General features: G+C 47.8%; 1 protein-coding gene across 1 annotated transcript in view; it reads right to left on the bottom strand.

Moving 5' to 3' along the window:
- The window catches only part of LOC119389273 (rabphilin-3A), a 99,009-nt gene that overhangs the window by 30,474 nt on the left and 50,198 nt on the right, over positions 1 to 18,337 (bottom strand). The window contains exons 8-10 of the mRNA XM_049415074.1: positions 10,173 to 10,301; positions 9,463 to 9,638; positions 8,980 to 9,121 (exon numbers count right to left, since the gene is read on the bottom strand). Coding sequence (XP_049271031.1) covers positions 8,980 to 9,121; positions 9,463 to 9,638; positions 10,173 to 10,301 — 447 coding nt within the window. The remainder of the gene's footprint in view (positions 1 to 8,979; positions 9,122 to 9,462; positions 9,639 to 10,172; positions 10,302 to 18,337) is intronic.

Here is an 18,337-nt window from a genome sequence, read left to right as displayed (position 1 = left end):
CACTTTCCCAACACGGTACGCCGACCAATGTTGATTTCGCGAAAAGCCTGGAGCACTCTTGCACATTGTCATAGAGTGCAAGAAAAATCCCCACTTGATAGTTCTACCCACTATCTCCCGTCCCGTGGATCAGTGGAAGATGCTGCCGTGCCGTCCATCTCCAGCAACTCTTGTGTCCGTGTCTGCACGCCAATTTTTCTTATCGTGAATACATACCAAGTAGCTCCGCTTTCTGTCCTTATAACCCCCGCCTCTCGGATCAGAATTTGTTGATGGAGAGAGCGGTGCGTCACAGCCATGACGGCTCATGGATTCCGGGGACGAAGGAGATACTCCTGCGAGATGCTACCGTTCTAATAAGTGTTTTCTTTCTCTCTCTGTCCGCTTGGTGGCGCCCGTCACCAGACCATTACAAGCAGCAGGTCTTATTTGTTGATCCACGCGTTCTACTGATCTGCTCTTGCTCTGGCCTGCTCTTTCCTTGAGCACCTAACTTTAACGTTGGACATTAAAGGGGAGTTTTGATCCTCCTCTTATCCAGGTTTTGGGACGTTACACCCCAACAATTATTATGATCCTCTTATCCAGTTCTTTTTTCCGTGTAAGGTATAGTTTCTGATCGCGTCGATGAGCACGGCGGCCGCCCTCACAAGTCGCCTTTTTCACGATGCCACGGCGCATGCGCCCTTCCCCTAGCGGTAAAGTCGCGACACGTCTGTTGATCTCGGAGGCTTTCGTTCTGGCGATGCCAGTTGTCCCGGCCCCCACCAAAAGCCTACCAAAACGGCAGAGAGCAGCAGAGGAAAATGAAAAAGGCGGATTTGTGCGCCATCTTCTACTTAAGCCGGTAAATCTGTACGCAAAGGTAGCTTCCGGTGAACCGGGACGACTTTCCGCTTTCTACACAGCGAAAAGATTCGGTCCGGGGGTTTACTATTACAAACATTGTCAAATTCCCCCGCATATTGTCAGATCCCGTAGTGGCGGAATTTTGAGGCAATCGCAGGGGTCGAAGCAGCCCTCTGGGCCATTCAGAGCCTATAAGACGGTGAATTTGGCGACACGACGGAATTTAACTATGTCGGGGACATATCGCGCTTTGCCGCCCGGGTTTAGCGCCTGTTTAGGCCACGCGCAGCGGGCGGGCGCATTTCTTGCGACTTCGGCCTTTTGTCATTCTCACACGCATCACAACCCAGTAATGTGGCATAAGGGGTGGCGAGAAAGACAACACTCACGATTAGAAGAACCTAGTTAGCCGCGCAATGAGGTGACAAAAAAAAAAAACGCAAGTTGCTATGCCAGAAGCAGCAACGAAACGATCCACGAGATCGGCTCGAGTTGGGCAAGATATGGCCTATACATGCCAAAACTTTGTGAAACGATCGATTCACAAAGCAACGAAAATAGTGTGTCTACTAAAAGAATTAATGTGGACACCGACCAAGATGTCCAAGCCCCACATAATCTGTCTAGATCTCTTCGTTTAGTGTGTTTCATACTGACTAGACGAGCTTCTGTCATACTCTCAATAATCATATCTGGGGTTTAACGTCCCAAAACCACGACATGTTTATGAGAGACGCCGTAGTGGAGGGCTCCGGAAATTTAGACCACCTGGGGGTTCCTTAACGTGCACCTAAAGCTAAGTACACGGGCCTCAAACATTTTCGCCTCCATCGAAATCCGTCATACTCTCGACTTCAAAGAGCGTGTTTGTTGTGAGTTACCTGACAATCAGAATAAATCTCGATAAAAAGATTAGCCATCTCCGACCTGTGCTGTCATGGTTCTTAAATGCATTACGAGTGCCAAAGCGGGCAAAACTCTACGGGTTTACTTGTGAAGACTACCGTATTTACTAGCGTAATGCCAGAACTATTGGCTAACATTGGTTAATATTGGTTACTGTTGGCTAATGGTAAGTACTGTTGACTACCGTTGGTGCTAGCCTTAGCTCATGTCGGCTGTCAAGCAATTCTCACACCATAGCAATAAATCGCCGCTGAATGTTTGGTCATCAGAACGTAGCGTAATGCGCGTTAAGTGAAAACTTGTTTTCTGCAAGTACATTGCCAGGCCCAGCTGAATTTAATTTCTTAAATAGAAACAGGACGAAGGGCTGGATTTTCCTTGCGTGACTGGTGAAAGGAAGTATTAGTTAACGCAAGATGTGTAAAAAAAATTGTTTGATGTTACACTGTGAATCTTTCAAGCATGGTGTTTGGCACGTGGTGCATGGGAGCATTGTCGACGGTGATTTGAGAAGTTTACGACAGCATGGCGTCTTAGTGTCGCTGGTCAAGGTGACTAAGTGAAAATCCTTAGTTTGCATTCGAGCAAAGGCAAGAAATTGTGGAATTTCGAACTCGCACGACAGAAGCCTCGCAAGCCCCGAACAGCGAAGAACGGCTGCTCGCGCGTTCGTCAGTAAACCAGCTTTAGAAGGTTAGCAGTCTGCTGGGAGAAATATCATACCTCTTCGTGCGTCAGAAACAGACCTTTCCACGCCATACTAGTGGGGATGATGCGTATGGCTGACTCTGCGACATTCTTTATACTCTCAAAGAGACGTACCGGAATAAATGCAGTCAAACTGGGGGGCATCGAGTACTGTACGTAACTGCGATTGTTCGCATATCAAACGTTATGTTATTCCATACAAATATAATACTATTTTCATACAGCCATCCTTGCACGTATGCAGGAGTTCTGTGCGCCGTAGTGTCGATTGCTGTAGCGTTGTCCTTGGCACTTCTTTCACTAATACGCTTCAGGAACGCTCGTTACCCTGTCTTAAGCAGTAGTCAAGTGCGCTTGTGAGTCCTGCTAATTCCAACAGTGTAAGTTGACATTTTTAATTGATTGCTGCATAGGTTAATTGCGCGATGTATGTGGGATATGAGCAACAACTCAGTTGGCCTTCGAAGGCTTGTTTCTAGCACTTCAGCCAATAAGGTGAGTGAGCGTGCGATAGTGAAGTTATGTACACACTTGCACACCTACTGTCATTGGCAAAGTATGAGATGTGACAAATAGAAAGGCTTTTTGTTCTATTGTGTTTCTACAAACTCGAAACTGTGCAGCAGTATTAAACGTTTCGAAATCTATCCGACCTGTCTCGCTCTATTTCGTAGAACAAGTCGTGAGAACGTGAACGTTGCCTATCTCATAAGGGCTTGTAATGTGTGAAAATGAAGATAAAAAACGGCTGTAACAGCATTAAAATCTGATGGCTTCCACGCTTCGGCTGACGACAATCAACCGATCTAAGACAGATAAAGCTGCTAGATGATGATAACTTTATCCTCTTGAAAGCGGCGCAACACACTTGAAGATGTGGAGTTGGAAATCAAACTACTATATATATTATATTCGAAAGAACAGCTAGGTGTATTAAGATAACGTTATGTAGACATGAAGGATGCGCATGGCTTATGGCTAGCGTACTTTACTTATATTAACGACTTCTTCGTCTACAGGCAAACTATATGACTACTTCTTGCACAAGGCGTAAAGGTAGATTTGCGTACAGTTGGCACAGTTCACACTGTGGGGATTGAGGCTATACGCGCACACTACAACACTTAGCTAAACAATCCCTGCGCCGTAGAAGTGAAATGGAATGGCTGGCCGTACAAGGTGCTACATATTTTGACACGCAGTAGTGAGACTTGTCAATAAAAGCCCAAGAACAACAGGTTTAGCAAATCTCAGACCGCGAGATGTGCAAACCTGACTCCGCGTTTTCTCAAGTTTTCTGTCTATGCTCAGTGACGACCAAAGATGTCAGCGCAAGATCCACCCATAGAACTGCTATGAACCCGCCTTTATCCTCTGAAAGAGAGCTGTACCAGCTAGAGCAGACTCACAGTTTGAGTAATTCTGCTCTGTGATTGCAGACGCTATAGGCTTGGCAAAAAACGAAAGTTCGCTGTATTACGCATTTTTTTTCACTGAACAGTGATGTCAGGACCTCCTATGCTGTCTTATAGGACGTTAAGCTTTCATCCTAAAAACCAGCGGGACAAAGATATATCTGCGCGGTAGGATTAACCGTCTGAAACGCTGCAACAGCGCTTGACGTCACTGAAGTGAGCGGCCGTAATTGGCTGGCGCGTCTATACACACTCTCGTCAGGTTGGACAGCGGTACCCACGCCACCGTATTCTGTGGTCGCTGACTATAATAGGGGAAGTCCTCTTGTGAATCTTAGGTTGTCACTGATTGTGGAGACTGTGACTAGATTAGCATACCCTGAGTACCCCATACCCTGATAGATGAAAGTACACGCTTACAAAGTCCATTGACATTTAGTCCATGAAAAGTCAAGTTAGAAAGGAAGCCACCTAACGCGGCAATGTGATAAACCATGTAATATTGTGCCATTGAAGAAGGTATTCTACATGTGAGGCCAGCGATGAATGCGCAAGAAGATACACGACGACAAATATAGACAGGTGAGGAATCTAGTTTTGTATAGATTGCGCCCTAGATAGATTAGTGGCTATTTGGCTGAATGATATACGTAATGCCAGTTAAGGGCACACTTACTGCTTGGCTGTACATTCGCATGCGTTGTTCTTATAACACGAATAAAAAAGACTTGGCACAAGATTTGTCAGCGAGAGCTGGTAAACCGGACTGCCTGTCATTGTAGGGTTCTAACGTCTATTCTGTTTATGTTTCAGAAGGGTTTTGCAACGCAGACTTAGCCAATAACCACACGTACAGTTCAAATCGCTGCTTCTTGGCATACCGCTGACATCGGAGGACCTTAGCAGCTTACTTTGCAGCTCATACTATTGTATGCGACACCAAGAGCCATTGTTGAAGAACTCATTCGTGTTCGTCCTCTAACAAAATGCCAAAACATTTGATCGTTCGTTTAACTACTGTATGCTACGCGCAGTAGGATAACGGCAGTACCTCTATGCGATATATATATATAATCATAAACAGCCAAAGTTAAGTTGTAAAGGCCGTAGCGGCCCATAATCTGCGTTAAACGCAGAGTGGTCCACGAGAGTACATCGCCTATGGAAAAGCTGTCCTGTACCTATTCACGCGTTAGGTTTGAATGCGGGCCTCCTGTGTGCAAATGTTGCTGAACGGCTAAATTTGCTTATTTAGATAATGCTTCTTGGTAACTCAATTCGAGAGAGACTCTAAACCCTGGAGAATGCTTTATATAGACTATCAATTATACTGATCTCAAAATTTTATCGACATCGCGATCGTGAAGATCCTTGCCGGAGATCTCTGACGACTCGAACATCGTGAAATTATTTGCTTACTTGTGGGGCAACGTTTACGTTTGGTCTGTCTACTGCCAGCTCGCATTCGTGTTCTTTTAAAAGTATACACTGTTTCATCTTACTGTAGACAAACACGGCAATCGACATTTGGCAGGAACATCACATTGTAATCACTGGAACATACAAAAGGTACCTCAGTGTACAAGCTACTAAAGCCAACATTCGATTAAAAAAAAAGACAGCGATGGTTCTCTTAATGCAATTTAGAACGGTAGAAACAGCGTTCAGTTTTCATAAAATACAATCACACAATGAAAATCATCAAATCTTTCTTATTTGTCTGATTTGTCAACCGACGCGTGTAGGCAACATATAAAAAGGCGATACAAATGCATAATGACTCTGGAATCACCACTGAACAAGAGAGTAACAAGACCATGCAAGGCTTCAAGAATGCAGCAATCTCATCAAAACAACAAGCAGCCCACATGAGCAAAAAAAAAACGCAAAAACAGGCGAGGCACAACAGAACTCGTTTGGCGCCTCATAAACGTGCAACAGGCATGGGAACAATGCAAAAGTACAAGAAGCTCTCGATACAGCCGCCATGCCTGGAGCGTCATAAAACAACAGCTTTTCACAAGTCCATAGCAAACGATGTATAAGCACGGCGAAACATTTTGCGCCAGAGTTAATCGCACAGGAATCCCGCTTTAACACTCCTTTTTTTTTTGGAGCCTTAAAGGAGTAATCGCACAAAATATTTGTCTCGTCACTTTTCTAGTTACAGCTAAATGAAGATCCAAACCATTTTAACACTACAAGAAACTACTAAAGTGTGAAAGGTGTACTAAGGAGTCTTAAAGGAGTAGTAAAAGAGTACTCGCAAAAAAACATTTTTGTCTCGTTACTCTTCTTGTTGGAGTTAAATTAAGGCTTAAACTCTGTAAGCATTACAAGAATCACTGACGTGTATCAGAGTTAACACTCTTCTATGCGCACCACTTTCGGCGTCCATGATGTGGACGCCGAAAGGTGCCGTGAATCACCGATGTCATGATGCAGTGACGTCAGGATACACTGACCTCACGACATGATACACCATTCCTAAAATCGCCGTGGCTGCCACAAGCAAGACTAGCCGGAATAAACCGCTTTAAGATCAATACTACGCTTAGCCACATTGCTACATGACATCGAAACTGTTCAAACTGTCGTGACGTCACAATAATGTTGATGACGTCACGTACTGTCATGATGTCCCTGAACTTGCTAAGTGTCTGATGTGTGACTTTTTTTCCCCTTTTGCCTCGCGCTCAGGAAACCATGTGACACGGTTCATTTTGCTACCATTATATCAAAGGCCAATCACCCAGTACTACTCTAAGCGTCCTGGAGGGTCGAAAAACTTTTTCTTCGCGACGAAAACTACGAAAGAAGTAGCTTAAGCGTTATAACCAAATCCTCAACACGCTCATTCTCCACACCTAAAGAGCGATACCGTCTAGTTTGGCATGGTTCCAAAAGGGCACAAGACCTCTTCGTATTCCGTCGAGAAGTCATCCAAGAACAAAACGTGATTCCGATACGATGACTGCGCATAATGTTTCTCACATGCACATACAATAACAGGAAAGAACACAACGCGACAAAAAGCAATCATGCGGGTCACAATAAAACGTCCTTGTTTGGGACACCTTTGTATGTACATTTTCACGGATATATTCATTCGTGTGGAAAAAGACAATTTGCTCTTTTCAGAAAAAAATATATAGTAGTGATCACTAACTTCATGCGCGTTTCGGCACAAAGAACGCACACAACTGTTGACGTAGAGACACTTCCAAACAAGCGAACGAAACGTCCGCGCGTACATTTCAGTGCGTGAGGTTTTACGCGGTGCTTTACACGTCAAACAAACGACGATAGTGTTTTTTTTTTTTTTTGCATACATCACCGCGACAAACACGTTCGTCAGATGTGACACAAGCGCAAGGCCCCTGTGTATGCCTCTTCTATTCGGGAGTGCGTCCGAGCATACTTGACACGAAACGAGTAACATAGAACACATTGGCAAAACCTGACTAGTGAACTATGTGACATAGTGTGCGAGTCCTGCCGTGCCCCGACAGCAATTGAAAAGTTTAGGGGAGTGCTGAACACGAGTCACACGCGTCACCGCAAAGAAACAAAAAAAAAGGAAAAGAGGTATCCCTGTTTAATGTTTGCATCGGAGTGTCCTTAAGGCAGAATTCTCTCTGTACTAACATTTTTTTAAGCCTGTGTCACGCACGACGCTGGAAGCCACTTGATACAGGCATTTCAAGGAAAGTGACGTCAAGAACGAGATATCCGCTGCATATTTGGCAACACGGGGACATGTAATAAGTTAAACCCCAAAGGTGCAATCGCTGCTTATCAAGAACAAGGAGGCAGAGGTGGGGCTATCTTCCTAAATGTTTATCTTCTAATCCGCAGTCAAGTCGCTTCTAACAGTTCTCGCTCTCGTCTTTTTTCTGGGTTCTTATTTTTGCGATAAGGTAACACCTAGTACTGCGATACTATTTAACACTGCTAGCCGAAGTAAAGAGCTTTCAGAATCTATACGCGAGAGCGTATAGTCTACATCTACATCGCGCATGCGCGGGCAGCCCTAACTCTAGCCAAGTCATAGGCAATTTCCCCGAAAAGTGCTGTCTTCTGTGTGTCATACATCGACAGCGTGATATAACGATACACTGTGACAAGCTTCACAGAGAAAAAAAAAAAGGTAGGGTGTAAGCGACCCCTTACCCTACAGATTTTCTTTTAACGACCAAAGCTGACCAACCTATACGCGGATGCCTGTCCAGTCTGCTGTGGAGAAAGTTGTACGCGTAACGTTAGTTTCCTTCCATTCGCATACACGTAGCTCCCACATTTCTCTACGAGTCCAGGCCAGGCCATTCGCACAGAATATTGCTCGAGCAAGATAACAGATACGCGGGTACAAACAATGTGCAGAGGTTAAGGAACCTGAGTGACGCGATGAAAACTCTTTTTTTTTTTTTTTTTTTTTGCACTGGACCAGTGGGAAGCACAGCTGACAAGCCCCAAATCCCGAGGACCAGCTACAGCTGGTGAACCGAGCTAGGTTATGAGCTCAAGCTTAAGGGTATACCTGCGTGGCCGCCCACCTTCGGGCGTAAACAGCCTGGTCTATGAAATAAAGCTTAATTCTTCTTACTTCGCAGTCAACGATGCGTTCTTCGCATTTGCTCCCAATCTCAAGATCACGTGCCTCATCCAGGTTAAGAGGGACTTTCTGACAGCCGCTGCGTATTAACGAAGCTCTCATTTTACCGAAGGGCACGAGAGACTAGAGTAAGACACGAAGCGCTGCGCCACTACCTGTTCAAACTGGCGCAACTTAAGAATATATAGACAGGGGGTGTGTACCAGCGCACAAAATATTACATGCCTGGCTACCCGTGCGCAACGAGTTATTCCATATGCCCAAGACAAGGCCTCTTGTGTCGCGTTGCCAAGGCGCTTAATTCGTGCTAGAGTAACGCTCCTTTGCAAAACGACGCGCTCAGTGTATGTAGTGCTATACACTCGAATCACACAGCGGTGCTTTATACAGTCCTCGTAGCGTGTGTGGTGGGGAAGCCTTTCTGCCGCTACTACCTGGTGCTCAGCCTTAGCCTGCGGATGAAGCTCTTGCTCTTGGTGGGCTTACTTGAGTCGGCGCGGCTGCCGTTGCTGCTCGCGTCGTCGCCGCCTTCAACGTCGAGCAGCTCCCGGCGCGACGATCGCGGCGGATGGGCGCTCACGTAGCGGCCCGTGCCGCCGATGCTGCCCAGGCTGTCGGCCGAGCGGTCCTGCGACGTGAAAACAGAACAAAGTTACACGGTCTCTTAAAGGGACCCTAGACCACCTCCGATCACTCTTTTTTTTTAATATTTCAAGTAAACGCGCGAATCGGGTTCAGAATGCCGTCACGATCAACAATGCTATAAACGTGACAGCGCTACGAGCCGCGGGCGCGCCACAAGTTCCAAGAAACGATTGCTTGTCCTTGAGTGAGTGAGTGAGTGAGTGAGTGAGTGAGTGAGTGAGTGAGTGAGTGAGTGAGTGAGTGAGTGAGTGAGTGAGTGAGTGAGTGAGTGAGTGAGTGAGTGAGTGAGTGAGTGAGTGAGTTAAGCGAGTCAGCGTCTCTCACCTCGACGAGATAAGGCGAGAATCGATGCGCACTGGTCGCATCTTCGCTGTCGTCGTCTTCGGCTGCGGCGGCCGCAGCGGCCTCCTTCTCCCTCTGCAGTTGCCGTTGCCTCCAAGGGGCCATGTCCGAGTGGTGGGAGCGCACGCTGGGCGTCGGCGAGTTGCGACTCGAAGACACTGCAGCGCGCAGTTAGTAAAAAAGAAAACGAACTGATATAGAGAGACGTAAAAAATCATATCACCAGACTTCAGCGATTGTTCCATTCCCGGCAAGCAGTATAAGCTGTCCTCGGCGAACACCGGTGTTTTATAAAGAACACTTGTGGTTCACGCAGCGTCGCCACTGTCGACTACAGGGACGACGGCACAACCGCTTCTCAATGCTGCGCACTCTGCTTTCTTTCAACGAGAAGCAATTGAATGCGTTAAAAAGTTTCGTAACTAGACTCAAGAGAAAATTTGCCTTAGGCCAGTTTGAAGCACGAAGCTAGAAGGAAAATTTGCATTAAAGCCCCACACTGAGTCGCTGAAAAATATTCATCCCGGTCCAGGATTCGAACCCGGTACCACTTTTTCATTTATCTTCCGCCACTTTACGGATTTTCGCAGAACTTATTCGCCTCATGAGAGATTTTTCGATCCGCTGGCACGAATCCACTACACGAGCCTCCGTACTCTGTTCCGGATGATCATGCAAACTCGCTGACTCACCGTCGGACGCATGGTCTGGCCTGATCAAGTCCCCAGAACCGTCGGGCTTGTTTAGCCTCTCCGAGCTTGGGTCTGGCGAGAGCGGAAATCCGCTGCCCATCCGTGGACTCGCCGACGAGTCGCTGTCCGCTGCACCAGAATTTACAGCCGAGTGAGAAAAAAAATTCATCTCGGAATGCCGGGTTACACAAGAAGTAGGCATCTTTAGCAGCCGAGCTGGCGGCGCAATGTTGAAGCACATTGTGTCCAGTTTTAACGAGAACAGACAGAGAGCTATGGAAGCTAGCAGTGGACAACCGTATTTTACTTCGCTGATGGTTATAGGCCATAACAATGACTAATAATTGTTGGGGTTTAACGTCCCAAAACCACGATATGATCATGAGAGACACCGTAGTGGAGGACTTCGGAAATTTTGACCACCTGGAGTTCTTTAACGTGTGCCTAAATCTAAGCACACGGTCATTTAGCATTTTGCCTCCACCGAAATGCGGCCGCCGTGGCCGGGATTCGATCCCGCGACCTTCGAGTCAGCAGCACCATAACCACCAGACCCGCGGCGGGCAGTATAACGGTGACGTGTTTGTTAAAATGCAGTGTGTGTGTGTGTGTGTGTGTGTGTGTGTGTGTGTGTGTGTGTGTGTGTGTGTGTGTGTGTGTGTGTGTGTGTGTGTGTGTGTGTGTGTGTGTGTGTGTGTGTGTGTGTGTGTGTGCGTGTGTGTGTGTGTGTGTGGTGTGTGCGCGCCTTCCCTGACATTTCCTTTCCCCTTCTCTGTCTCCGCCATATTCCCATTACTAAAGTTACACACTATGCGCCATAAACAATAAGTTAAGGCAAACAGAAATCGCCTGGCACAAGAACAAGTCCTTTTCCATTGTAGTTACCAGTCGGCTTCGCGTACTTATTGGGATTACATCCGAAACATCCGGAAGTGTCCTATGCACCGTCAGCGTATTTCTTTAGTCTACTTATCTCACCAATGTGTATGCTAATGCAGAACATGATACCCGCTCAGCGTCAACGACAAACGCGTAGGATCACACCGTATTCATCCATTTCCAAAACCACGCATGCGCACTCGACGACCGCGTACTCTCTGAGGCCCTTCCCTATAGCTTGGGTACCTGGTGCGGTCTCATTAGTAAATAAACCGAGTAAATAATTAATTAACCGCGTTTCCCACCCTTCCTATCCGACGCAGCATATTCGATCCGTGAGTGCTGCGCAGTGCTTTCACCAGCGTTTCGACCGTTCCACTCCACACGCTCACTCTCCTGTTTTATGTACCAACTTCCATATCATCCCAGACTCTTATCGTCTTCTCTTTTTCGCGTTTGAAAGTTTTTTCGGCAAGGTCTACGTAATGCGGCGGCGGCCGCCGCCGAGCGGTCTTGTGTGTGGTGTATATACACACGCGCCAACGAATTTAATCCGCTTAAGGCTGCGGGACTTGGCGGCGTGTCTTCTGATGCCGCCGCCAGACCCACTCCAGCTATAGCAGCCTCCCCAACCTCTCGACTTACACACACTCCTCTGCGGCGGCCATAAAGGTCGTGAGGTCGCCGAAAGACCGGCTTAATTCTCCATATATACACGCACCCCCGATTTCTTCCCCCAAATGCGTGCAGTGTGCCGCGTTTAGGCGTTTATAGCGCAACTCAGCAGACAGGGTACAAGAGAAAAAAAAGGAAGGGGTATAGATAGCGAGGACAAGACCACCACGCTGACAGGACAAGATGATCACCCTGTTCTCTTGCACTTCCTCTCTACACGGTCCTTTCTCTTTACTTCTCTTTAGTATGTCTGCTGAGTTGCGCTAAACTGCGATAGGTCATGCTATACCAACTCGCCTAAAGTAGTAATCTCGTGCGGTGTAGTCAAAACTACGCGAATCACGCCAACACTACATGGCAGCGGAAGGAAAGTAATCAGGTGTGCATCTTAAGCCCAACGTTAAGGATGTTAATGCGAGGCGTTCTACACTCTACACTCTAAGAAAAAATCGAGTATTTGGGGAGTATTTCTGCTACACAACAATAATCGTCATCTGGCTTGCTCGCGTTTCCTTTCTTGAAAACCCGGCTCTCGTCACTTCCCTATCAAGAATGCTATGTCATGCTGATAACGCGCTATGTCACGCCTGCGGCTTCAGACGTACTTGTGGCTTTGTTTATTGCTGTGTTTTGGCGTTGGTTTCGGATAAAAGAATGAATCGTTGTGAACTTCGTGACCAGATTTAATTTGGTGAGCCTAAAAAAGTTAAACTGGTGAACTGCTGACTTTTGCTGAACTTTGTTTTGCGACAAAGCGGATGCAGCCGACGCGCAGCCAAACGGAGCCGAAAGAACGAAATTTAGACAAATTTGTGTACTACCCATCATTCCGGGTGTGTTCCAATACTCACCGTAGACGACTAAATAGACAGCTAAGTGGACAGCGGCCATCTTAAGTCCCATTCCGATTCTCACGTAGCCGGCAAAATAGACAGCTTCGAGAAAGACAAAAACGATGCAGTTTGACATTTTGACCGCACAAAAAAGACGAGGACAGAGGGAGGTACGACGACACGGGCGGTAAACTTTCAACTCATTTTATTCACTGAAAGACGTAGCAATATATGGCGATTTATGACATGCGCAGACACAGTTACGTCCGCTCATCAGTCTAGTGGGGCAGTCACCTGTCCAAGAAAGACATTTCCGATTGAAATAATCTGATAGAGGTGTCACTGACACAATCATCACTTTTCTTTCTAATAAAGTAAGCTTCTAATAGCTGTCGAGCTGCTTGATCTTGGCTTCTGCCAAGATCAAACATCAAACAGATCAAACAAATTTGTGCGGTCAAAATGTCAAACAGTAAGCACCAACTAGGCCAAACGCAAGTTCTCCTAAAAACGATGCAGGCTACTTTGCTGTCCAAACAAGATGGCGGCTCAGCGCAATGCTCGCGTTATGGTGGCTACTCGCGTAGCTCGGATCTCGCCGGTATGGTCGTCTGTACACCAGTAGGCGCTTTTCCAGGCGCTCAATGTAAGCTATGTTAATTTTTTCATAGGTTTGAACACGAAAGAGGCTAAAGAAAGAACATTTACGTTTGTTTTTTTAGCTGTCTCTTCTCGACGCGAGGTGGCGTCACGTCGCGTAGACGTCTTCTAGACGCGTTCCATTTGTCGGACAACATGAGCTCGATGCTGTCTTCTGAGCTGTCAGCGTAGACTGTCTACGATGCTGTCCAGAATTGGAACACAGCCTCCCATGCTGGCTGAAGCGCCATGCGTTGCAGCCCCCATAGACACTAGCGCCAGATTTCCCACCATAGTGTATTATTATGAAACATGAAACCAACTCCGGGCAAATAGATCGGTTTCAATTACTTCGGGTAGGTCGCGTGCGCCGTCTAGCGTTTTTGAAACTGCGCGCGCCTCATCGCCGCGCGGTGGCCAATGCATTGAGGTGGCACGTAAACAATCCCGCGGTCTGCTCACATGCTTCTTAGATGTTGCGAAGGCATACGACAGCGTTCCACATGACCTAATGCTGCGGCGCATGACCGAGCTGGGCATGCCACAAGAATGGACAGACCTCCTACGTCGTCTCTATGCCGATAGCTCGGTGGTAGCACGCTTGGCAGATACGTCCTCTGAGCCAGTAAAGGTCAGCAGAGGACTCAGGCAGGGGTGCCCACTCTCGCCCCTGCTATACATGCTGTATGCATCAGGCTTAGAAAGTGCCCTCATCCAATCAAACATTGGGTTCAAGATGAAATTCCTGTCAGAAGGACAGCCCGAAGTATGGACACTACCGGGGCTGGTGTTTGCAGATGATATTGTTCTCCTTGCGGAAGACCGACATCAGCTCCAGCAGTTGGTGACAATATCAGCTCACCATTTGGCAGGCTTAGGCCTTCGGTTCAACCCTCAGAAGTCGGCTGTTGTCCAATTTGCCGGAGAAGTGGATACAAACCTCCCGTTGGAACTTCCGAATGGAGACAAACTGCCATTCTCAACAGAATACCGGTATCTGGGTGTGACCATCGGCATGGGGGAAGGCCAGTTCTTGAGGCACGAGGATCGGTTGCGACAGACCTCCCAGCGCGCGAGCTGCATTCTGCGCCGGAGAAGCCTCTGGGGTTGCTACCGATATGTATTGGTGCGAGAGCTGTGGAAGTCGGTCCATGTCCCATGCCTGACCTTTGCGAATGCCATTATATGCCTGACAAGCAGGACCCGTGAGTGGCTGGAGCGAGGCCAAAGGGAGGTGGGCCGTTTGGCACTAGGCTGCCATGGAAGGGTCGCAGTGGAGGCCATTCAGGGGGACGTAGGCTGGTCAACGTTCGAGGCAAGGGAAGCCACAAGCAAGATCGCTTATGAAGGACGCCTACGCTTCATGAATGATCACCGGTGGGCCCGTCGCATGTTCCGCTACCTGCACTTCGTGGGGCTCAGAACGCAGTGGTTAAACAGAGTCTACTTTCTCCGACGCAAGTACGGAATGTTGGACTGCTCAACACTCGAGAACACGGAGCGCAAGTTTACCGCGGCAGTTCGGAAACGGATACGCGAAGAGGAGAGCGCACAATGGCAAATGTCGCTGCAGCAAAAGAGTACACTCCAGCTGTACCGAACATACAAAGAGGCCATTGCCCCGGAATCTTTGTACGATAACAGTGGTGGAAGTGGGCTACTGTTCGAGGCGCGCGCGGGAGCGCTTCGCACGCTGGCATATCGCAGCCGCTTTGACCCGAACATCGATTCAACTTTATGTCGAGCGTGTGGAGCAGAACAAGAGACAGTGGAGCACTTGGTACTGCAATGCCAAAAACTCTCACCCCGCCCGCCGGAGGCCACTACTCTCCCTCAGGCACTGGCCCTGGCGGACAGGAATGCAAAAGACGTTGCCACCACAAAGACAAGGCTCCAACAGTGGTGGAAGTGGTGCCAGAAGTGAACTCTTTCGTGCTTTCGTTCTTTTTTTCTTTCTTTTTGTCGTTCTTTTTCTTTCCTTTTTTTTCTTCATACCCAGGCTAGAACACACCATATGTGTCCACCCGCTACAAAGGGCAAAGCCACAAATCATCATCATCATCATCATCATCATCATCGTCGTCGTCGCCAAAGAAGCCTCCTGACAAGTTCATTATCGGGTCGCAGCAGGGACGGGATGGGGGGGGGGGGGGCAACAATTCCCCGAGGAAGGCAACGTGGCTGATTAAAATTGCGGCACGAACTCGGCACAGTCGCCGAGATCAACCGATAAGTCGAAGGGCGAGTGTGAAGCCGAAGAAGCTTCGATGCACCTAAATACGCTACGCGAAATTTCGCAAAGGCGAGCGTTCTCCGAAAAAACGTACGGGGATTGGAAGTTGGTTGCTCCAGTTAGGAGCGCGCGCTGTTCGAGAAAGAAATAACGAAAGACTGGTTGACGTAGAATCCTTTGGCACAGTCCCAGACGCTGAACACCCAACCAATCAGAGCACTGCCTTCGGTTTCTTCAATTACCTCTGGAAACAAGCACTCAGAGGGACCAACGACCGCAGTTTTTACAAACCTAAAAAGGGTAGATAGGTGGGGTAGCTTCTAATGGTTCTTTAACATCTTGAACACAGTGCAAATGCGATGTGTTCAAGATCTTCAAAAACCATTATTAATAGCTTTTCGCACGTATTCTTTTACGTTATTTCCCGTATGCTGATGTTTTGTGTCTTTATTTGTTGTGTTGTATGTTCGATCCATTCAAGAGCTAAGTTGTAGCCGGCGCCTTTGTTGTGCGCCAACACCTTCTTCAAGTCATATAAATAAAAAATTACGTTCAAATTTTCAAGAACCACGATGTTCGAGAAAGGGCGGGGCCAACTCCATAAAGTTTTTCGTTCGCAAAATCAGGTTAATGCAAATGCAGCAGCAAAGAGTACAGTTGTTAACATGTACTAACGCATGTCAGTACATGTCCTGTGGTGGACAGTACGAGGATTATGATGGTTATATAAGGCGTCGCTACCGACGACGGCGCTGTGAGATGGCACGCGCTTCTTGAAGTTCTTGCATGGTAACTACTGGAGACAAAAGACATATAAATTCTTCTTCGGATGTATCGCGGATTGAACTCTGTACGGGTAACCTGTAGCAGAGCAACCGTGAGGACCAGCGCGCAATCCTTAATGGTCGGTGACCAGTGCCTTTCGTCGAAAGGAGCGTAACCAAAGCCACGTGATCTGTTCGTAAGATGAAAGGTCGTCCCCACAAGTAAACGTGCCAGTGTTCGCAAGCCCAGACGCAGGCAAGGGCCTCACGTTCGCCGACTGAGTATTTCCGTTCATGCGGTTGAAGTGTGCGTGAGGCGAATGCGAGAGTTTGCAGCGAGGTTCCGTTATCCTGCTGAAGTACAGCACATAGTCCATATCCGGAGGCATCAGTTGTAACGTACACAGGTAAGTGAGGATCAAAAACATGAAGAACTTCGCAAGATGTAAGCAGAGATTTCAGCCGCTCCAAACTGCTGTTTGCTGCCGCACTCCAAACGAAAGGCGCATTTCCCCGAAGCAAGGCACGCATTGGCTCGACAACATCAGAAAAATGAGGGATGAACTTGGAGTAGAAGCCTGCAAGTCCCAGCAGCGAGCGAAGTTCGTTTATGGTTGTAGGTGATGGTGCCTTGGTTATCGCCTCAATGGATGACATCAACGGAAATAATCCTCTGGCGGTGACAACGTGGCCTAGAAAAGTCAACTCTGCTACGTCAAAAACACATTTGTGGTTGAGCCTGAGGCCAGCATCAGAAAGACGTTTCAAAACAGCGCGCAAATTGCCCAAATGATCCTCTCGGGAGTGCCCATACAAGAAGCAAGTGCCAATGATCAGGTTATTTGTGAAGTTAAGCACTTCACGACTACTTCTTGGCCTGACAAGAAAGCATTGTCAAAATAGTTGCTGCCTTACTTTTACGTGAGAGCTGAACTCTCTGTCGTCAGTGATATACTGTGCCGGGGTGACAGGATTGTCGTGCCTGCGACTGTGACGCGGCGTCTTATGGATCTGGCCCACGAGTCACACCCAGGCATTAGTCGTACCAAAGCGCGCCTGAGAGAGTCCTATTGGTGGCCATGCATGGATAGCCACATTGAAGAACTTGTGCGCACGTGTGTGATTTGCCAGTCTTGTGACAAGTCCGCACGTACCTCTGCAGCGCCGATGCAACCCGTTCCTCTTCCTGACAGAGCCTGGGAAAAGATTGCTATCGACATCGTGGGACCTTTCACGCAAGCTTCAGCCGACTGCCGATTTGCCATTACTGTTATTGACTATCACAGCAAGTGGCCCGAAGTGGCTTTCGTACGAGATGCGACCACTTCTACAGTAAAGAAGTTTTTACTTGAACTTTTTGCACGAGAAGGATACCCACGTGGTCTCGTATCCGATCATGTACCACAGTTTTCTTCAGCAAGCTTTGAAGAATTTCTCACAGAACGCGGAATAACGCATTACAACTCTTCTGTGTATTACCCGCAAGCTAACGGCTTGGTGGAAAGGTTTAATAGGGTGCTGAAGTCATATATTCAACTAGCCCTGTTTGAACGCCGTGATATAAGAACAGCCATGCTCGATTACCTGCAAGTATATCGCTGTACGCCTCACGCGACTACTGGTGTGGCACCCGCTGTTCTTCTTCATGGACGCCAACCTCGCACAAGACAAATGCTTCAGCGCGGACCCGTCAAGGGCGATTGAGCAGTTGCGAGAGCGCGTAAGAAACAAGCAAAGGATGTCGAAGAGCTACACCGATGAAAAACGTGGAGCCAAGGTACCCAGCTTCGTCGTTGGTGATTACGTACGGGTTAAGTTATCCACAGTTCATGGCAAGCTGTCTCCACAATTCTCCGCGCCCAAGAAGATAATTGAAAAACGTGGACCAGCCTCGTATCTGTTGGAAGATGGGCGAGTGTGGAACGCATCGAAGTTAGCCGCTGTTCACCATGGAGCTGTCAACAAAATGAAATCCGGCACCTCTGCTGTTATGAACTGGTCACCGACATTTAATCAGTCATCTAGTGCATCACAACCTGACACATCAGGAGTGGATAGCCGTGAAAATGCAGACCCTGGAGCATATGCGGCAGAGAGCACGCAAGTTTCCCCTAACCTGTCAGGATGTGATGCGTGCGTAAG

The sequence above is a fragment of the Rhipicephalus sanguineus genome, chromosome 4 (assembly GCF_013339695.2).
Source record: "Rhipicephalus sanguineus isolate Rsan-2018 chromosome 4, BIME_Rsan_1.4, whole genome shotgun sequence".
NCBI lineage: Eukaryota > Metazoa > Arthropoda > Arachnida > Ixodida > Ixodidae > Rhipicephalus > Rhipicephalus sanguineus.
This window is presented reverse-complemented; position numbering and strand designations above follow the sequence as displayed.